The 20524-nt window shown below is 39.3% G+C and overlaps 1 protein-coding gene across 2 annotated transcripts in view; it reads right to left on the bottom strand.

Annotated features, from left to right (window-relative positions):
* Positions 1 to 20524, bottom strand: part of LOC119911855 (phospholipid-transporting ATPase ABCA1-like) — a 172056-nt gene that overhangs the window by 86904 nt on the left and 64628 nt on the right. For both annotated transcript variants that reach the window (XM_038730823.1, XM_038730824.1), the window contains exons 16-28: positions 19989 to 20210; positions 16463 to 16667; positions 16022 to 16138; positions 15230 to 15401; positions 14096 to 14227; positions 13283 to 13422; positions 12404 to 12541; positions 6666 to 6880; positions 5407 to 5485; positions 2942 to 3144; positions 1534 to 1582; positions 239 to 340; positions 56 to 88 (exon numbers count right to left, since the gene is read on the bottom strand). In XM_038730823.1, the coding sequence (XP_038586751.1) occupies positions 56 to 88; positions 239 to 340; positions 1534 to 1582; positions 2942 to 3144; positions 5407 to 5485; positions 6666 to 6880; positions 12404 to 12541; positions 13283 to 13422; positions 14096 to 14227; positions 15230 to 15401; positions 16022 to 16138; positions 16463 to 16667; positions 19989 to 20210 (1807 nt within the window). The remainder of the gene's footprint in view (positions 1 to 55; positions 89 to 238; positions 341 to 1533; positions 1583 to 2941; positions 3145 to 5406; positions 5486 to 6665; positions 6881 to 12403; positions 12542 to 13282; positions 13423 to 14095; positions 14228 to 15229; positions 15402 to 16021; positions 16139 to 16462; positions 16668 to 19988; positions 20211 to 20524) is intronic.

Below are 20524 nucleotides of genomic sequence, written 5' to 3'. Positions count from 1 at the left end.
AAAAAATGTGTGTAGAAAGGCTAAAGCTAAGATTGGGACAAAATACAGTACCTACCTTCCACTTTACGTGTGAATTTTTCCTTTAATTCTGCATGAGAAACAGAAAGAAACAATCCGGAATAATAGTACATTTATTACCCATAAATATTAGTAATCTCTCTACTTTCTGGATTGTTAAGTAAAATCAGAAATGTTAAACTGAACTGCCTTGTATAACTATATAAATTTGTAGACTTGCCATTCATTCCAGAGACTGTTTTAATGTGGACGCTGGCAATGCTGTTTCGCTTGGATTCGCGGGAGCTTCTTTTGCAGTCTCTCACCAACAGCTCCTTTGTTGCTGTGGGAATACAAATAAGATATGTTGTTTGGGCCTGACCCAATTTAGGGTTATAAATAACAATAAGAATAGCTACTTGCCCTGCTAGACGCCATAATATTCCCTGTAAAAGCACAAAGCCAGGTGTTCCAGGAAGGTAAGGAAATCAGATTTTGAGATTAAAGTTGTTTGGCGATAGATACAAACAAAAACGATGCAAATAAGGGAGGAAGATTTATCCAACCAATGACCACACAAGTGACGCATATTGGCTTGTATGCAAGTCATACACGTGTTGTTTAGTTTCAACATGTGATAGTTCTTCTTCGTTAATGCAGTTAGTCTATGTTCAGAATGTGTTTTGATTTCAGTTTGTTTTTTAGGATATTAAATCCTTTTTTTTTTCCCAGTTTCTTTGTTTCTTTCTGTTCTGTCTGGCTGATATTCCTGCAGTGTGGGCACAAATGAAATGTCCTCTTAAGAGTTAAGTTAGTTGTCTTAAATATGAAAGCTGTGGCTCAGGAGATAGAGTGGTCGTCCACTAATCAGAAGGTTGGTGGTTGGATCCCCAGTCTCCGTGTCAAAGTGTGCTTGGGCAAGATATTGAACTCCAAAATGCTCAGTGGATGAATATTTAGCATTAGGTCCTTTCTGAAGAGCAATTGGCGCCTTGCATGGCAGCCACTGCCATCAGTGTGTGAATGAGGTGAATGTGACATGGACTATAAAGCACTTTGAGTGGTCGGAAGACTAGTAAGGTGCTCTATAAGTACAATCCATTTACCGTTTCAGTGTCATACTTCTTTTACAGCTGACAAATGGCGCTGCCTAGCATTCAACCTAAAAGTACGATTCTGGCCCCAAAGTAAGTCCAAATGTATAAGTAAAGCAGAGAATTGAGAGGTCCATTGTTTTGTTTCTGCAACACGATAAGGGGATCAATAGCATAATTGTTGTTCCATCAAGATGTCAAAGATGGCTTGAAGTGGAATTAGTGTGCAGATATGCTAACTTGATGCATCTGAGACTGTTGTGTACAATTGACATAAACGTATTTTTTCATCACAAGTAAAATGTTTTACATAAATACATATTACCAAACATTTACCAGTGTGTGTGAATCAGATTAGGCTACATGAGTGTTTTCCCAAGAGATGGAATACATTATTCTGTTTATCCCCATATGTGCGTTAACATTCATATTGTCACCTTACCTGGTATTTCTGCATCCACTCCGGTATCCTCTGCCACTTTTAGAAATATCTGTAAAATGAACAAATCATATTTGACTGTAGTATCTTGTAAAATCTACACCATGTTTCCTGTCACACTATACTCTAAGCATGTACACAGTACAGTAGGACGGGTGCATCCACTGCAGTAAACTAACGATACTGCAGTGGATGTGTTATTGTTGTTCTGTTACTGCTTAGAATCAGGGTTGTCTATTCACAGTGACCCTAACCTTTACTTGAGCACCTGCCAACTGGCCTCTCTAAGATAACTGCTACTCCTACTTGACTTCATTTATTAATTCAGGCCATATGTCAAAATAAATAAATCTCCGTATTTTTGAAATATTTCCAAGTGGCCTTCACTTATTTCATTCTGATCTGCGTGTTAAGCCCTGTTTCAACATCTGCCCTCTAAAACGTCTCTGCACACTTCTGGGAAAGCCTGCAAAGTCCTAATTTGTACTGAATGTGATTTTATGTGGTAAATTATATCAGCCAGAAACACATAACCTGGAACTCCTGACACCATAAAACACTCAAAAATATTTTTTTAAAAAAGCTATTCATAACATAAACCAGAATAAACGTTATTATATGAGTAACTTCCATGAAACATCCCATCTATCGGTCCGTGTTTATTAGTGTCGTATGTGGAAAATCAATGCGTACTTCAAGTGAAAAGTAGTTAGACTTCAAAAGAAAACATGGACGGATGAAATAACCTGGTTGTGTCTGAATGTTTGGAATTCAAAAGGAATTATTTACATTGCCTGCAGGCCATGAGTGTCTGATACATGTCAGAGTTACAGGGAGAGCATTAACAGTCACTCAGCTTTATGATCCGAGACTCGTCTGGATGCCAAACAAACTGTGTGAGTCATTTGTTTGGGAGAAATAAGACCATGTACTGTATGTGTAAAGAAAACAATGACAGCACTACGGCAACTACTACTAGACTGGGCCAATACTTACAGAGAAAAGGATTGGATTATGAGGATAGCAGTTTTACATTTAAATTAAAATATTCTGGTGGAAGTCCTGTAACCTTGCATACATTTGAAATAGGCATCTAACTATCAAAGTGAAAACCAACTTGAAATTTCTGGATGCTGATGCTAAATAATCCAGAGGAAATAATCCAGAACTCATAGTTACTGGTTATGAAATGTAAAGTTGCTTGTCATAGTGCTACAATTTTTGTTATTTGCGTTTCCTGCATTATGAGACAGATTACTTACAGACAAAAAGTATTAGAGGAAGGAGGAGAAAAGAAGATGTCTTATGTCTAATACTTTTATGTTATTGTGTATATGTAGGCAGTCTCTCTATATAGTACGTGTGCAAGCTTATATCTCTAGCTAGGTTGTCAATTCTGCACTTAGTGTACCTCCTCCAGCGTGGTGTCAGAGATGCCGTAGCTCGTCAGGCCGAGGTCAGCCATTGCCAGGTCGAGCTCTTGGAAGAGCAGGGCAAAGGTCCCATCTCTGGCTCCACCGTAAGGCAGTATGTAGGTGATCTCCTGGCCGATGCTCTCCAAGAAGACTGCCTCAGGGACGTGGCGCCTCACAAGATGACCCACAGCTGTCAAGTCTGCCGGACAAACAGCCACCAAATTACTCACAAGACAACCTCCAAAGGATGGTAAAACTGCACACACACACAAACAGACGTTTGTATTTTGTCCATACTTCTACCCCTCGTTTAATGTTTCCTTCATACTTTCAGATGAAGTTGTTTCTTGGAGGGATATAAGAGAGAATTCATGAGCAGCCACCGCTCCTGGCTGCAGAACCTTCAAAATGTCTACACCCAAATGTTGATACAATATCAGAGAAACTTTACTAAAACTCCTTTTCAAGTGAAACACTGAAAAACTGCTATGTAATGCACTGAGATCGCCACATACCTGATGCTGTGACCTTTAAACATACTGAAACAGATCAGTGGACATAATTCTCCTGCCTCATCCATTCTGAAGCTGGGGTCTTAGTGGGAATCAATCAGGACAGTGTTGCAGAACGCACCGCATCCATTATTGATCCAGAACCTCTCATACATAATTACTGCAGCTTAACAACCAACGGCTTGGTGCTTTATGAAGAAGTAAATGGATCTGCTTCACACATCAGACTGAATTATTTGTGAAAGTGTGTGTGTTTCTGTCTGTTTGCTGGTGTGTGTGTGTGTGCGTGTTAATAAAGAGAAATGTGCTGTCACTTGTGGAAATATGGTTACTTTTACGGCATCTTATATTTAACCGTCGTGTGTAAAATCATTTTGAAGGCATGAGCAGGTGTGCGTTTCCATGCATACTAAACTGGAGCCTACCTGAGATTTTTCTTCTGATCACGTCTTGCATGGATACCTTTGTTTACGTGATCAAGGCTAGGAATGATCAAAACAAATCAAATCAGCAGCATCACACGTTTTAGTTGGGAAATATGTGTTCCATTTTCTGCTGTCCCTCTACACGACTTTCTTCGATTACAATTCCATCTAGAAAAACTGTAGTAAAGGTCAATTCAGTAAAGATTTGATCATTTGCCCACACATTCTGTAATTTCAGAGAGCAATTGGTTAATGAGTTGTATGAGGATTAAATAAATAAATGAGGGGACGTCAAATGGTAAGTATTGATCTACGCTTTCCAGGACAGATTTGAGCTGACATTAAACACAAGTAATCAGTAATATTGAGCGTGAAATTATTTCATTTTAATCCATCAATTTGTTTATTTCAGGGTATTCTACAAGACTGGTGAGAATCTCAGAGGAGTTGGATTATTCTTTTTTCATCAGCTGTGTTAAACAGTCAAAATCCACATTACTGTACAACACTGGAGAAAGGAAATAGGCTATGATTTGAACAAGGAAAATACAGCTAAAGCCGAAAAAAAACCCCATGTATGATGCGTTTGGCCATTTGGACGTAGCATAAAAAAAATGGTGAACACAGCCTTGACATATCAAACTGTTGCTTATTTACACATCCAGGAGTCATGGAGAAACAGCAGCATTAATTTTTTTTTGAGTGGTGGCGATTCAGGCCACATAAATGTAAGTCCAATATTCCCTCACTGTTAGCCACCTCTTTCATATTGTTACATTTTTGCGATGATCAATTTGATGGACCAATCCTGCTGCTACGTCTTATGGAACTGGATGCTTGGGCTCAAAGCTTCTAGGGAAGACCACCGATCTCTGGAAGAGTGGACGACAGCCACTAGAGACTGGACATGGATCGGCTGCCACTAAGCAGTGCTGAACGGAAAGCTCAACTAATCAGATGATGTACTGCGTTAACTCCCTCTATCAAAGACATACTACCAGAGGGGAGCTTTTCATAAAGATCATCATTAATTGGCAGGGAATTTGTCATCATTTCTGAAATATCATGTTCAAAGTATACTTCACCATAGTTTTAGGTTAAAATGTCCTTCATTTTTCATATCCTCTACTCAAATTCTTTCTCTATCACTAAAACACCTACTTTCCCATTTGTGCCAACCATTTAACTAGGACATTAAAGTGCACTCTAGCAGTAGATTCACATTTCAACAGCATCTGAAGGCCAGCAGCTACCTTTACTACTCCTATTGTGTCTATTGGTTTGGTACTGAAAAGGTGAAAAAAAATTCTGTGAGCTAATGGATCTTTGTTGTTTTGAAGAAGGCTGACATGGTGCCGAGCTACAGCACCTGTACAGTGTTAAGGTAACTTACAGTTTTTACAGGATGTTTGATATGGCGCTGACAGAATTTTGAGTTTTGGATGAAATAGTCACACAAATATTGACACAATTTGTGGTTTAAATGTATGTTGTACCGAATATAACAACAGATAAAGTTGCTACCTGAGGGTTCAGAGTTGCTCCAGCTTTGGCTGCCGATGCCATCATCCAGGCTGCTTCTCCTCGAAGGACAATCTTTTCCCTGTTAATCAGAATTGGATTAGAAAGGCCTTATCATGCCTTACCACTTAGAATGATGAATAGTGCCTTGACATCTCCTGCTGTCATTCCTAATGGATGCTATGCACAAGTTTCTTCTGTAATTGCTCTAAATAAAACTGTGCGCATGAGACAATAGGTAATGCGGCCACTCACTGTAATGTAATGCGAAGTCATAGTCCTTTCAGTTTAAGACCATACCCACAAATGAAGATTACACTTTAATTTTAGCAAAGGTTTAATAAACCTCGCTGCATTTTTAAAGAACTTTATGACATCTATAAAATGGGAGTTTAATCACACTAAATGAGATCAGGAGAATCAGTTATGTTGTCTGTGTAATTGCAAAAACTTCCACTCAATTGCAAAGTCGTCGTTTGAGAACGGGGAGGTACAATTCTACCTTGCCTAGAAAGGTGTTTGCATGTTTATTTATTTATTTTAAACAAATGACTCTGCTCACCTCAAAGAGCCTCCAGACAAATGGTAATTGCTCCAGCCCTGCAGGCATCAGTGCATCTTGTTCATTTGCTCCTATTGATTAAAACTAAGTGTGCGAGGCACCATTGGCGAGCAAAAGCGAGAATCACCCCTCTCCCCGGTGACAATTAGTATCATCCAGCACGTAGGTGTTTGCCAGTTCTCATGCTGGGAGAGACTAAACACAGATCATTATAGGGGGAGGGCGGTGAGAGAGAAAGAAAGCACTCAGTAATGCCAGAGGGAGCCATGTTCAGTAACAGACTAGATATTGTTGTGTCAAAGGGACAGTTCTTTTATTGATACATGAAGTCAAAAAGAATGATCCCCTTCCAATTACAGCAGTTTAACCTAAATTTGTTTTAATAAAGATAAAAATGAAGGGTAATTGTGTGGTCAGGCAAGGGTCCTAATCACCAAATTTGTGTTCATCTGAAGATAATGAGATCACACAGCCAATGTTGTCTCCATCAAAAGCCCTGGTGAAAAATATCCTGGAGGATGCCATCATGATGGTTTTTGATAAATAACTTTGAGGAATACTAATATGTTTTATTACAAACAACTTTTTGTTTGTTTTGTAAAATAAATCAAACTTCACAGTGGTTGAATGTTAAATTAAAACTTAACTTAACTCAAAAGCTAATCAGTAACCAGATCCTACATTTGCTTTCTGTTCGTACCTGCTTGGCCTGACCGTGTAAGATGCCGTCACTCTGGGCTGTCATGTTTTCAGTCCCGTCTCGGACCAGAGTGAGGTAGTAGCCGCTACCAAAACATTTCTTCAGGAAGAGTGAGGAGCCACAGCAACGCATCTTGCCGTGGGAGATGATGGCAATGCGGTCACCTAAGATGTCTGCCTCATCCATGTGGTGTGTAGACAAAATGATGGTGCGACCTGAAGACAGACAGAAATAGAGACTCAATCGATGTCACCTGAATAGCCGCATTAAGGGTGAGTGCTTAGTGTCTGAAGTTGTGTGTAAAAAAAAAAGTGTCTGAGTCACAGACGCTGTGTCTGAAGTAAAGAATAAATACACTGGGTTGCACATATCAAAAAACTTAAGGCATATAGTGGAAATAAAAAAATTAATTCTGAAGAATTTTTCTCTTTGGACCTTGTTTGTTTTTGAGAGCTGCCGTTATGAAAAAGAAGCCTCAGAAGAAAAGATGCCACTGATCAAAAGTGTTCAAATCAAGCCAATATCACAATCTGTCTCTGCATGGTAGTCACTTAGCTCCCTATTTACAATTCCACTGTGATTTTTTACCCGCATGGCAACAAAGCAAACTCCAGAGGAATGCGTGGGCGTGAATCTGGGACAAAATTAAAATGATGATAAAGGCCACCCGAAGCCTACTTTCCAGCTTTTCTATGAGACCACATTTTATTTCAGCTCTCCCTTTTCCTTTTGTGCTGGGAGTCCTTTGATTTGAGAGGCATCAAACTGAGCACAATTGCAATGACAACTACAGCATGCATTGCAAGGGTATTCACAGGTGTTCTAATCCTTTCATATCATGCTGTATCAGATAACACATATTAATTATCACGTACCCCAGAAATCAGAAAAAAGGACTAGATCTGTAATGAAGTAACAGCAGGGTCATGTCTCTGCAGTCGGCATGAAAGCAGTATCACAGAATACTGGGTAACTTTTGATCCAGTCATGTTTTAAAGAAGAAAAAAAAAACATTTAACCCAATAACTTTATTATTAAGTGACAAAGCAGAAACCTGCTTAGAAGTCAGTTACTTTAAAAAGGCTGGGCTAGCTCAAGATGATTACATTTACAAAACTCAATAAATGGTAATTATAGCTGGAGACTGGTGGCAACAACTTTGGTCCAGATTAAAATATCACAACTATTACATGGATTGCTGTGAAATTCTGACATTCACTGCGGCCAGAGAAAGAATCCAGCTGACTATGGTGCTCCCGTGACTAGCGCCACCACGAGGATGATGTTGGTTTTTAGTCACATGTCTCAACATTTATTTGATAGGTTGCCTTGAGATTTAGCACAGATATCCATATTGCCCAGAGGATGAATCCTAATGACTTTACTGATCCCCTTACCTTTACTTGTAATGCCCCCATGAGTATATTGTAATCATTTCAATTTGTCCAATATTTTGGGCACAAAAGACATTCAGCCTCAGCTGCACTTTGTGGTTAGTGCTACTGTCTGTACTTAGCAAATGTTAGCATGCTAACAAAACTAAATAAGATGGTGAACAACAGGTGCCGATGTCAGGTGTCCATGCTTGCTTCTATCATTCCTCCTGTTCGTACTGGCCATTAAAATATCCCATCTTAAAGTGACAGGGGATAAATAAAAACATAAATTGTGCAAAAATATCTATAAGTTTATGAGGCTTTGACATTGCCCTGTTAAGCATTGTCATGTGAGCATGTTAGCATGCTGACATTAGCATTTAGCTCAAAGCACAGCTGTGCCTAAGTACAGCCGCACAGCGCCGATAGCATGGCTGTAGACTCTTAATCTTGTTAAGACATAATTCTGAAGTTTCAGATCACATCAACTCCCTACGGAGATGACAGGTGTGCAATATCAAGCATATTAATCTCTAAACAACTAGATGCTCTCTCAGTAGGCAGCTGACTGGGTGGAGTTTTCTTCATTGAATTGGCTGGGGTTTATTGCAAAAGGTCAGTCAATGCTGAGCATGGCGGCTTTTTTTTGTTGCACTGAGCTAGTTAAATTTGTATCCTCACAGGTCACATTAACCCAGGGACAAGGACACACTCAGAGGTCATTAACTGCAGCCCAATGTCCATTTTGCTTGGCCAACTATTTCCCCTCGGTCTCCCCTCCTCCCATCTCCCACCTCTCCCTCGTTTTTTTGTGCCCTGCCACCAGCTGAGCTGCTAAATCCATCCCTTCTTAGTTTAGTATTGCTGCCTCATGCTATACCAAGCAAGTCTGGATCCCTCTATATACAAACTCTTACAAAAATGGCCAAGATGAATGAATGCCCACAACCCAGTCAATTTAACATATGGGGAGAAAAAGCTATGCTTATGAAGGGGGTGGGTTGAGGAGATTGCGTGAGGTTTAGTTTGTCTGAGCCAGCTCATTTTGAATGGGATGCTCAAACTCAGATGATTTTCCTGGGGATTTGTTGTGGTTTACAAGGGAAAAAAATAAATCAAATCGCGCTGTATCATCCGTGAGTTGGGAGCAAAATAAATGTGTTTGGACTGCAGATGGCCCACAAAGGCATTCTGATTTATAGTGTGTTGTGGTGCATTACAGCACAAAGTGATATATCAAATGGAGTTGGGCGTGTTCAGGTAAATTGGTAGTACTTGCACTACGTACAGCAAAGCAAGGCTGGAAATCTGTTTTTTGTTATTTAGCTTCCTTCTCTCTAAATCAAGTTGATAGAAATGGATTTCACTGTGGATGAGTGAAGTTGGACAGATTTCATGTACATATGCAGTAAGATGAGTTATTGGACAAAACTGCAGTTTGTGGCAATGAATTCATCCATTGGCTGTGCCCGCTTATCCTTTTAAGGGTGTCAGGGGGGCTGGAGCCGATCCCAGCTGACAACCATTCATGCTCACATTCACACCAACGGGCAATTTAGGGTCACCAGTGAACCTAACCTGCATGCCTTTGGACTGCAGAAGGAAACAAGAGCACCCGAGAAAGCTCACAGGGAGAACATGCACAAACTCCACAGGTGGCTGGCAGGTTAGAAAGCAGAACCTTCCTGCTGTGAGGCGTCAGTGCTAACCACTGCACCACCGGAGTTAAAAGAAACAGATGGGCCTCTTGTTTCAATTAAAAGCAACCAAATATAATAAAATGCAGCTGCATGTTCGCTGCTAGAGTTTCGCAAAATGTTTTGAATCTCACTTGAATGTAGTCTGTTGACAACTGAAACTGTGAATCTAACTGTTTGCTGAAGGTTACACAGGTTGAAGGAATATTTTTCTGTGTGTGTATTGTGTTAAATGTTGTATGATGTTGCCAAACACTATGGTTGAAGGTTCATAGCCCTCCACCCTCTGCAAAACATTTTATTGATGAGGTTTGATTTTAAAACAGTGGCATTTTTACCCCGTAAAAATCTCCAGAATGGCCTTTTTTCTATGTCATGAAAATTACTTACATAAAATCACATACAAGAGACAAAGGCTGGTGCATTTTTATACCATTTGTACTGCAACATTGGCTTCAACCCTACATTAATTTGTATTGCTGGGAAAAATGCATTATGTATGGTACTACAATTTTTCACAACTGCCAGAGAAACTCTAAAAATGCATGCAGCTACTATCAGAGTCTACAATAAACCGAGTTGCTACAAACATCCCACTTGAATTTTGTCATTATGTTTTCAAGGTAAGTCTGGAAAGAAATATTTGTAATGATTCAACATTGCCTACTTATCTAAACTGAATGATAACTGAATAATTAAACCAATTAAAAAACTAAACTGAAACAACTATCCACGCTTATCAAACACTATACAACTGTAACTTTGTGTTTCATATATTTCAAAGGTGTTAAGCCACAGGAAGAAAAAACACCTATATTAACAATGTGTGTTCTAAAAATATTTACTTATCTTTGCACCCGCTTGTTTCTCACAGACTAAATCACCTGCCTACATGTGTCAGGTCTAATATCAGCCTAAATGCAGCATTCAACAGTCAGTATTCAACGTGGGATTAAAGATGCTCAATGCTATAAGATGCTGCTCTACAGTAATATACCGTTTATGGCGTTTTTTGAGGAGCTGGTTTATGTCTTTTAACTGTATAACTACTAATTCAATCATAATGACTAACTTCAGGGATGCTAAAGTTTTTACATCCAATCATTATATGGCTGCTAATACAAGCAGTTAAAGTGAGAAATTCAGTAAGTCAGTGGGAGGATTCCTTGGATAGCAAGTTTCATTAGCCATGTGATCTAGTACATGTTAGGTGGTGTATTATGTGCATATGTAAATTAAAACGCAATATTTATGTGGCAGTAAAGAGCCAGGTAGGGCACAAATAAAAAAGAAAATGTAGAACCAAGTCTTTCAGGACACCAAAAAAGGCTTCTATATTGGTAAAGTTATCAATTACAATCAATAAATTGGGCGACATAAAATGATGCTGTCGCAGCAAAAACACACAAGGCTTGAAGGCACAAGGCTGATGCATAAAATCCATTATCTGAACACCATCCTCAAGGCCCATTTTATAATGATGAGTGGGGTAATTTAATAGTAATCAACTTCCAGTAATGGATAACAATTAAAAATTCATAATTTGCTCATTTCTACTTTAAATCTTCACCTTCTACTATAATTTTGTTATTACACATGCCAAAAGAGACATTAAAAGCCACCTTGAATGCAAACATCTAACGAATAATCAAACACCAATATGCCACGACATTAGCATTTTGATGAATTCCCTGTTTATTACAAGATAGATTAGGCATACTCATCTTAAATGTACACTGACGGTTTAATTTAACTTATTAGCACATGCACAGTATGTCCATGTATCCTTTGTACCCTGAGCAATTTTAAGACCAAATAAGCCCCTACTGAATTAAATCCAAACAATAAGGGCAATCTGGTCAACCTGTCTGTGTGAAAAACCTTTACACTTAATTAGCTATGAAGAAGCACAATATTAAGTTTAATTTCAGTCTTCAGCTTTTTCACACAAACAGTCTGCCTGTGGATTTTCTATGTTTTATTTTTTTGCTTAATGACAAACCTTAACACTGCGGTGCAAATAAGACTGGAGAGGCACAAAACATGATTCATTCAACCAGCCTGAATGTGGGTGTTCTCATTATAACGGAGTTATCTCCGACTCCCAATTGGAGTGAAAGGACTTGATTAGAGAGAGAGAAGCTAATGACACAGTGAGGGCGGAATGTCACTCAATGCACATTAAACATTTAGACATCTGTTGAGAGTTATGTGTAACTATGAAGTCCATGTACTGCTTACTCTAACTAGCAAACTCTAACTATATAAGGCCAGAGAGTGACAAGCACACTTATATGGCAGACAATTAGGGACTCTGTTAAGTAGCAACGTCAATTAAAGCATCTTGGATTCACTTGTCTTCACTTCCATTTCAATCTGTTCCAGTGTAACAATTTCTCTCCACCCACTATTGAGTGTCACAGAGAGCGAGGCAGAAAAAAAAAACTTCTGCAGGCTACTCTAGATGCTTCATTACCTTAACAGCTTTTTGGATACATTTGAGCTGTGTCAGTTAAAAGTTTACCTTGAGCTAAGCTCAGTTCTGGAAAGTTTCCTCAGTTTGAAACAGATCAAACATGTGCTTTGTGCATTCCAGTCAATTCTACAAACATAGGGGGCTTCAAAGCCTCTACCGGAGCCTTGGTTCTTACCACTGATCCCGTACCTTGTTTGTACTTTAACAGCAGTTCCCAGATACCCCTGCGGGCATAGGGGTCCACTCCTGCTGTAGGTTCATCTAAGATGACGATTTTTGAGCCACCAACAAATGCTATAGCCACAGACAGCTTCCTCTGCATCCCACCTAGAAGACAAAACAATCTACATCAGCTACAGCATCTTTGTAATACATTGTGTCTTGGACATGTGCTCTTATTACAAAAAATTAATAAATAAAAAATAAACTACAGCTGACATGAAATGTAAACTCATCTCTACAGGTATTCTGGCTGTAATCAGTGAAAAATCTTTCACAACCATCTGTCAACATTAGTTTTCAGATGTAAAATGGACACAACATTGGCAAGTGATTATGGATTAAATGTGTCGAGACGTTTTATTGTCTTTTGGTGTAAAATGATTGATGGCGGGGAAGTAGATACACCTTACTTGGGTTATTCGAGTCTCCACTCTCACAGCGAGCTCTCCAAAATGCATCCAGTGTAGTGCTAATGTAGTGGAAATGTCAGCATAGATCAACCTTGAAAGTCATATTTCAGTGATTTTGCTCACAAGCAATCCGTGACTGAGGACAATTTATCAAGCAGGACTTGGCTCATGCCCCCCAGACAATGGATTACAACCTGTGACACACAGTGCGTCGAGACAGCCACATGAACGTGTGCCGTCAGGGGAACGGCATAACAGGGCAGCTTTATCCTTAATAGAAAGAATAATATACAGATGATATTCCTTCCCAGGGGAAATGAATGCGCCAACCCAGAAAATGATGCGCACATCAAAAACAAAATCTACATCTTATTTTAATCAGACACCAAACTACACACATCCAAGACATGTCAACATAACACACATATAGACACACCTGACAGGTTCTTAGCAAGATCCTTTCGCTTATGGGGTAAACCAACATCCTTAATCATCTGGTCCATCTCAATTTTCACCTCATCGCGACTCAGTCCTTTCAGCCTGGCGTAGAAGTAGATATGCTCCTCCACTGTCAGCCTGTAGAGGTGAAAATAACAATCATAGGGCCCATTTGACTGACATGTGAGGAGGTAAGAGTGACAAAAGAGGGCATCACCCGCCACTTATTCACATGTAGGTGTTGGAAATCTCCAAAATGTCACTTTTATTCATCTGAACTGACATAAAGAATAGTCTTGAATTTCATCAAAACAGCCTCACAGGTGAGAACATAATATGCCGTGACGTCTACTTCTGTGGTTGCATGAATATTTTAAACCCTACACACTATAGATGCTTTGACTGTCTGGGATAAATATTAATGAAAGTAATTTGCAGGTGCTCAACCCTAATTATGATGTAGGACTGGCATCGAGTTGCAGGTAATCAGTTTGTGGAGAGAGAGAAAAAGAGGGGAATCTAAAGGTGAAATAAAAAATAATGGTTGGGAACGATGCTATAAGGAGAAAATTGGTGGAAGGAGTGAGCAAAGTTCATTTCATTATTTTTTTTTTACAGAATAAGGGATAGGGATGATGTGTTGATGTGAAACATAAGCCAAGACTGAGCCCTCATTATGCATGTGATTAAATTGCACTTTAATTATGCGGGTTTTTTTCGTCTTCTTTTTTTCCTTTAATACACCAGAGGCAAAACATGATTATATCAATGACCAGTTGAGAACAAAGAAGGATTTGCTAAATTCACTCACTCATTGAATAAGACATTGTGCTGTGGGCACATTCCCAAGTACTTTCGGATGCTGTCCATGTCAGTCTGGATGTTATATCCGTTGATGAGAGCTGTTCCTGATGTAGGTGGGAACAGTCCTGTCAGAATTGACCTACAAAGACATAAAACAAGACACAAATATCCTGATGAAGAAGCTTAGCGATGAATTCATGATAAATAATCTAATCCAGAATTATACAGCTAGAATCAAAGAGAGAGTACCTGCAACGTAGAAGCAGTTGGTTGAGCATAATGCTGAATTACATTTATTCCCTGATCCCTTTAAACGTATCTGTCAGTGGATAATATGTTCTATTTTATCAACATGTTCCAATTTAATGAAAAATGTGTTTTCAAGTACTGAAAAATGGAAACAGTGCTGTGCTGCTGTATCAGAAGATTTAGAGCAATGACTATCCATATCTTCTCTTTTAACATGTATTCAGTCTCAGGCCATTAATTATGTATTATTTACTTAGTAGCCTGGGCAGAAAAAAAACAAACAACATACAAAAGACGACACAGTTAAAAGCATGATAGTGTTTTGGTTAACGGAAGTTTGGATTTAGAACGGACAACATTGCTGCATATTCCCAAAGAAGCTACATGACGTAAAATGTGTGCACAAATTCAGTTGTAACAGTACATCTCACAGATAGACTGTGCTCTGCACACACAGAACTCCAGTGTGTGACAGAGTCCTTCCCCTGTCCTTTCTGTTATTGTGCTCTGTTGTGTTTCGTTACAGTTGCTCAGAGCGGATGTCTTCCCTTTAGCCCTTAGCCTTGCTTCGCTTGCTCTCTCTCTCTCTCTCTCTCGCTTATTCTTTCTGGGCCACTGGGTTTCAGTTATATCCTGTCATCCTAACCCCCTTCCAACATTTCCACTATTCTTTAAACACCAATTAGATAAGTCCCACTATCGACACAACAGCTGACTCTGTGTGATAAATGTCCTCTCAGAAGATGTCACTCTTTGATAGCAGTGACTGCTGAATTAATGTAGCCACAGTACAGTCGACATTGTGTACAAGTTAGATTAGTTGCACCCTGTGAAATTACATGAATATTGAGCCAAGTGGCAAAGCATGAGAGAAAAAGATAATGCAACTCACATTGTGGTTGTTTTTCCGGCTCCATTGTGGCCGAGAAAAGATGTGATTTGATTCTCGTAGAAGTCCACACTCAGCCCGTCCACAGCAAGCTTCTTTCCAGTCTTGTAGATTTTAACAAGATTGCGGACTGAGACCCCAGCTGTCATATTGGGTGGCGGTTTCTCCAGATACTCTTTAGAAACACGTGCATTGATTCATAAACACACACAAATACACAGAGAAAAAAGCATTAAAGCAGGTTAAAAAAAAGTATATATATATAGAAATGTATTTTAAAAGGCACAAACCATGGTCCAAACGTAAACAACGGTAGCCCTTCAAGATAACAACAAAATCACACATAGTAGTATCCACTGATGCTGCAAAAAGGTTGTTTACATCAGTATAATTTGTACGCACCGATATAAACCATGCCATTTTTAAATAATATTGCTGACAAACACAAAAATGCTTTGTTTCCTTTCAAACTCTTTTCATATTGTCAAAAAAAACCCCTCATTGGGTCTTTAAAAAAGAGAAAAAAGAAAACACTAAAAGACAAAAACAACCAACTCAGTCAGTCTGAATGTTGACTGGAAATTGTTTTAACAAGTTCTTAACTCGAAACTCACCTTTTTACCCCGCCAAGTGCCAAACCCTATTATCATCCTATGTGACAAATAAGGTGCCAGTGTTTGTTTGCGACCCATCCCTATGAACTTGCTCCCAAAATAACATTCTCAGGAATACATAACAACTGGGTATGTTACACTACAGATACACAGGTGAGAAGTGAAAATTATGACAGTTTACCGTTATGTACAGTGGAGTCCTTCAGCAAGTCGGGGTCAGCGTCAGTCACGGAGGGCTTCCCACGCCAATAAGATGAAGTGAAAGGGAAGTACCATGGCTTAGGGATGCCGTATTGGCCTGGCATCAAGCGCAGAAAACATTATTCACATTTTATTAACAACTTGGCTTGAGGGAATATGGTACATTACAGTGTACATTTCCTCTTGACAGCCTGGCACAAATCCTGCCTTCTCTTAATTAGAGTCGCTGAGAAAAGCATTAAGACTAGCCTGTTAAGATAGCTGCATTGGCTATTGATTTAACCTGGCCTAGGGGATGGGATCTCATGCGACAGGATAAAACTGGAACCCCACATTTTAACATCTTTACAGTTTAGATATGGCAGTAGTAGACAGTGTACAAATAAAATAACACTGATTAAATCTGCTTAAAAGTTAATACCTGGAAAGACATTCTCAATGTACCAGGTGAGCAGCCAGTAAAACGCAGCATCAAAGAGCATCATGATGATGGACACGATGAAGGTGTAGCGGTCTCCCTCTTCTGGACTCTTGTTAATGTTGTGCCACTGAATACCGATGCCTTGCTCCTCGTACTTGGAAAAGTTCTCGCAGCCATAGCCAAAGGCCACGCATGACAATAAGCTCTGGGAATGACAGATGTGCAGACATTTTTAGAAATACGCTCATTTGTTTTCATGAAGGTGTAGTGAAGAAGATTGCAGGTAGGCAGATTTTGTTACTTTGTCAGGTTAGCTGTTCCTCTCTGTTTCCGCTCTTTATGCTAAGCTAAGGTAGAATACATACTGTATTTAATGTATTGACAAGAGAATAGCATCAATCTTCTCATTTAATTTTCCACAGGAAAGGAAATACATATATTCCCCTAAATAATTAGAATATTATATTTTTGGGGAAGTAATAAAACTTGCTTTGTGATAGCCTTCGATTACTAAATTCAGGTGATGAATTAATTGTGAGAGATATACTGTTACCACCCAAGGTCACACCCATAAGCAATCATTACACTATCTTGGTAGACAGAGGAATATCTTCGCAGGCCTCAGCTGGTATAATTGCTGTGTTGCCTTTGTGAACATCTCTAAGGACTTGGACAAGATGGAGACTAGAATGTGTGTGGTGAAAACTAAGATTTGTTGGATCTTTCATACAGCAGGAAATCACAAATGATGCTTTGCCCATGAGACATCATCTGCCATGGCCTATCACTCTGCATTGCCATGTTGCCTGCCAGCTGTTTTATCATGCCTCATTTGCTCACAGCATTTTCACTCTGGCAGAAACATTTGCAAAAGCTTCAGAGACAAACCATCATGGATACTATCTACCCGGTGTTACATTAGCAAGCATAGAATATAAAAAGCTCTGCAGTGATGGCAAACCTCTAGCCTGGCTGCTAACACTGCTGGCAACTTCCTGTGTTGTCCTCCATTGCCCATCTACAGCCAAGCAATCAACAGTGAATCAGTAGATGAGGGGTGACAGCAGGGCTAGTGGGCACCCATCCTTGACCTCTGTATGAACGGCTGACAAAACGACAGGAACCACTCCTTTGGCTTTTGAGAAAAGGGCACGAGTTGGGACGCCGACAAAACAAATCCCCTCTACTGAACATGTGTAGCCACCATTCAGCTGGCTACAGACAAAGGGCACTGTTAAGAGGAAGAGTAACCAGGGTTCCAGCTCTTTCCAAGAGGTCATTTTCCAAGACATTTCTGACAAATAGAGCTGGAATGACAGACAAGATCACAACAGAGACACATGCTTCTGTCTGAAGTGCTTCCCTTTAAAAACTGTAATAGTCAGTTTCTTAAGTCTGACAAGAAAATGTTAGAGTACAAAGTATGCCTGTGTGAAAAACATTTCTCAGAATGAACTGGATCTTGGAAAACAAAGGGGAGGATAGAGCTGCAATGATTAGTCCATTAATCAGTTAGTCAATTGGTGGAAAATTGTTAACTATTTTGATATTTTTTTAATTATACAAGAATATAAAAGATTCCCTTGTTTTAGCTTTTCAAATTTGAGGATAAGCAGCTTGAATAGCTTTGGGTTTTGGCTTTTAGGAAATTGCACGGGCATTTTTGACAATTTTCTGACATTTTATAGACCAAACAAAAGGACCTTTGTTGCGTGCCATTCCCCTTCTCTCTCCTCTCGTCTCCTGTCTGCCTCTGTACGCCATGCTATAGAATACATGCAAAAATAATAAATATAAAAAATACTAATCTAATAAAAAGAATCATTATACTGAAAATTAAAATGTCAGAAGAGTTGCATGACTGAACACAAACCATATGCTTAAGTCAGCTGCCAGATGTTATAAAAGCATAGATCAATTAATTGATTTCAGCAAAGGAAAAGCTGAGAAGTTCTAAACTATTTTGCAGGAATTACCATTTTTCTCAGGATTATCCCAGGACTGGAAGATTAATTGAAAGTATTTATAGTTTCCCAGCATATAAAGAATCTCTCTCTCTCTCTCTCTATAAAGGTCTCTCTCTTGTTTCTAACTCATTAAAAACTGGAGGTAAAAGACGGAGAAAATAGTCAAAGCACAGCTGATAGGTAGTTTGACTGTGGCTATACCCTGTTTTACAGTAGCCCTCTGATTCACTGCCTGTAGCTCTTCTTTGGCACACAGGTGCAATCAAAAGCTGTTAAACATATAAATTCAGATGATCTTTTGAAATTCTGTTCCGATTAAAGACTTCATTATAAAGGACAATGTGGGGGACAATTTGTATGCTTTGGCACGATAGAGTTTCATCCGAGCTGGGAGAGCGAGAAAGCTCTACACACACACATCTCTGATAAAGTGTGAGGATCAACTGGATAGTGGTTTGGTCAGAGGAACATTGCTCATGCTAATTAGATAGCTAGAGGGCTATCCATCTAGTTGTAGCAGGGGAGAAAAATCTCAGCGCCAGGGGAGGCCCTGGCAATGGCACTTTGTGTAGAGATTAAATAAGGTTTGCAGTGCTTTATATGTAAAATGCCTACCTAACCTGCATACAGTCTGTAAAAGGAAATGGACTGAAAAGTTTCCTAAATGAAAGGAATGACATCATTTTAAATGACTTACTCAAAGACCAGCAGTTCCAGCTGCTATGTTGGAGGTGGAGGATGAACGGTTAAAGCAGACGGTGTCAATGCAAGATGTTATTGATTGGCACTATTTAAATTGGATCAGTAAGTAACATTAGACTGTTTACCTTGACCACCCAGCACCTGATACCGCATTGTTGAAGTAGACAAACAAGAAAACATGACCTGACTGAAATTCGGGGAAGATGCACTCGCACGCACAGCAATGAAGATTCAAGATTTTGTGTGTCTTTGTCTGCAGAAAAGGACAGCTTAAGGACAAATGATACCGGCACCGCCTTAAAGGTCACACAGAAAGGCTACACTGAAAGTTGAGCAATAGTATACTATTTATCTTTATCCCTTAGAGGATAGAAGAAAATCCCCAACTTCCTCACTGTGTCTGTCTAGTCTCTTCTTTTATGTAAATGTTTCATGTTTCTTGTCACTTGAGTATGTCCAGTTTTAACTAAATGTTTCAGGTTTTTGCCAAAATATGTCAGAACAAACAGAACCCAATGCATAGTGACAGTATGAATATTTTAAGCAATTCCTAAATGCTTTTGTATGACCTCTAAACTCATCTTGCAGCCAAGCTTCACACCTCTCTATAAGGAGGGTAAAGGCAAACCTCTCACAGATATTATTAACACGTGCTGGTTGCTATGAAATGAACTGGATTTCTAAGGAAAAGGAAAAAGGATAAGGAACAAATGACTGTGATTTCCAAAGTCTGATTATAATGGCAATAAATAGAACCTAGGAATATAACTAAAAATTAAGAAAAAATACAGTCAGCCTTCGTGTATGATAACAGCAGGAGATATTAAAAACCATGTCAGAGCTAAAGATGGACTTACAACTGCAACCTTGGCCCGGAAACCCATGACGTCCCTCCAGGCGTAGCAAAGGATGTGCGGCAGGTAGAGGACAAAGTAGATGAGGCCGCCGCACGCCGCTGCTAAGTTGGCCTTAGAGAAGAAGACGCTAATGAAGAAGCACTGAGTGATGGTGGCCAGGCAGAACACCAGCAGGAAGACAAAGATTACTGAGGGGTCGCTGTACTGCAGCACTTTGCCATACTGTGTCAAAAGAAACAAAGGAATTACAGGAGAAACACAGAAAGGTGATGTCAATAGAAGACAAAAAAAGTTCAGGGTTTGGTAGAAGAGGCTATCTTGCAGGGAACAGAAAATGATTCAGAAAATGTGATCATTATAGGTTAAGGGGTTTGATTTTTACTGGCAGAGTAAAAGAGTTGGAAAGGGTTAACATAACTGGTGTGTCTATTTCTGATATGCACCTGAACATTTTTCAATTTTTCAGGTTGACTGAATTCTATTATATAATCTCAAAGTCATTAAATATGTCACTCTTTTATTCTACCAGCTTGAAG

Source organism: Micropterus salmoides, unplaced genomic scaffold (assembly GCF_014851395.1).
Source record: "Micropterus salmoides isolate LMB-PRFRI ecotype aquatic unplaced genomic scaffold, ASM1485139v1 Ms_hic_scaffold_2, whole genome shotgun sequence".
In the NCBI taxonomy this organism is placed as follows: domain Eukaryota; kingdom Metazoa; phylum Chordata; class Actinopteri; order Centrarchiformes; family Centrarchidae; genus Micropterus; species Micropterus salmoides.
Note: the sequence above shows the minus strand (reverse complement) of the source record. Positions and strands in the feature narration are given on the sequence as shown.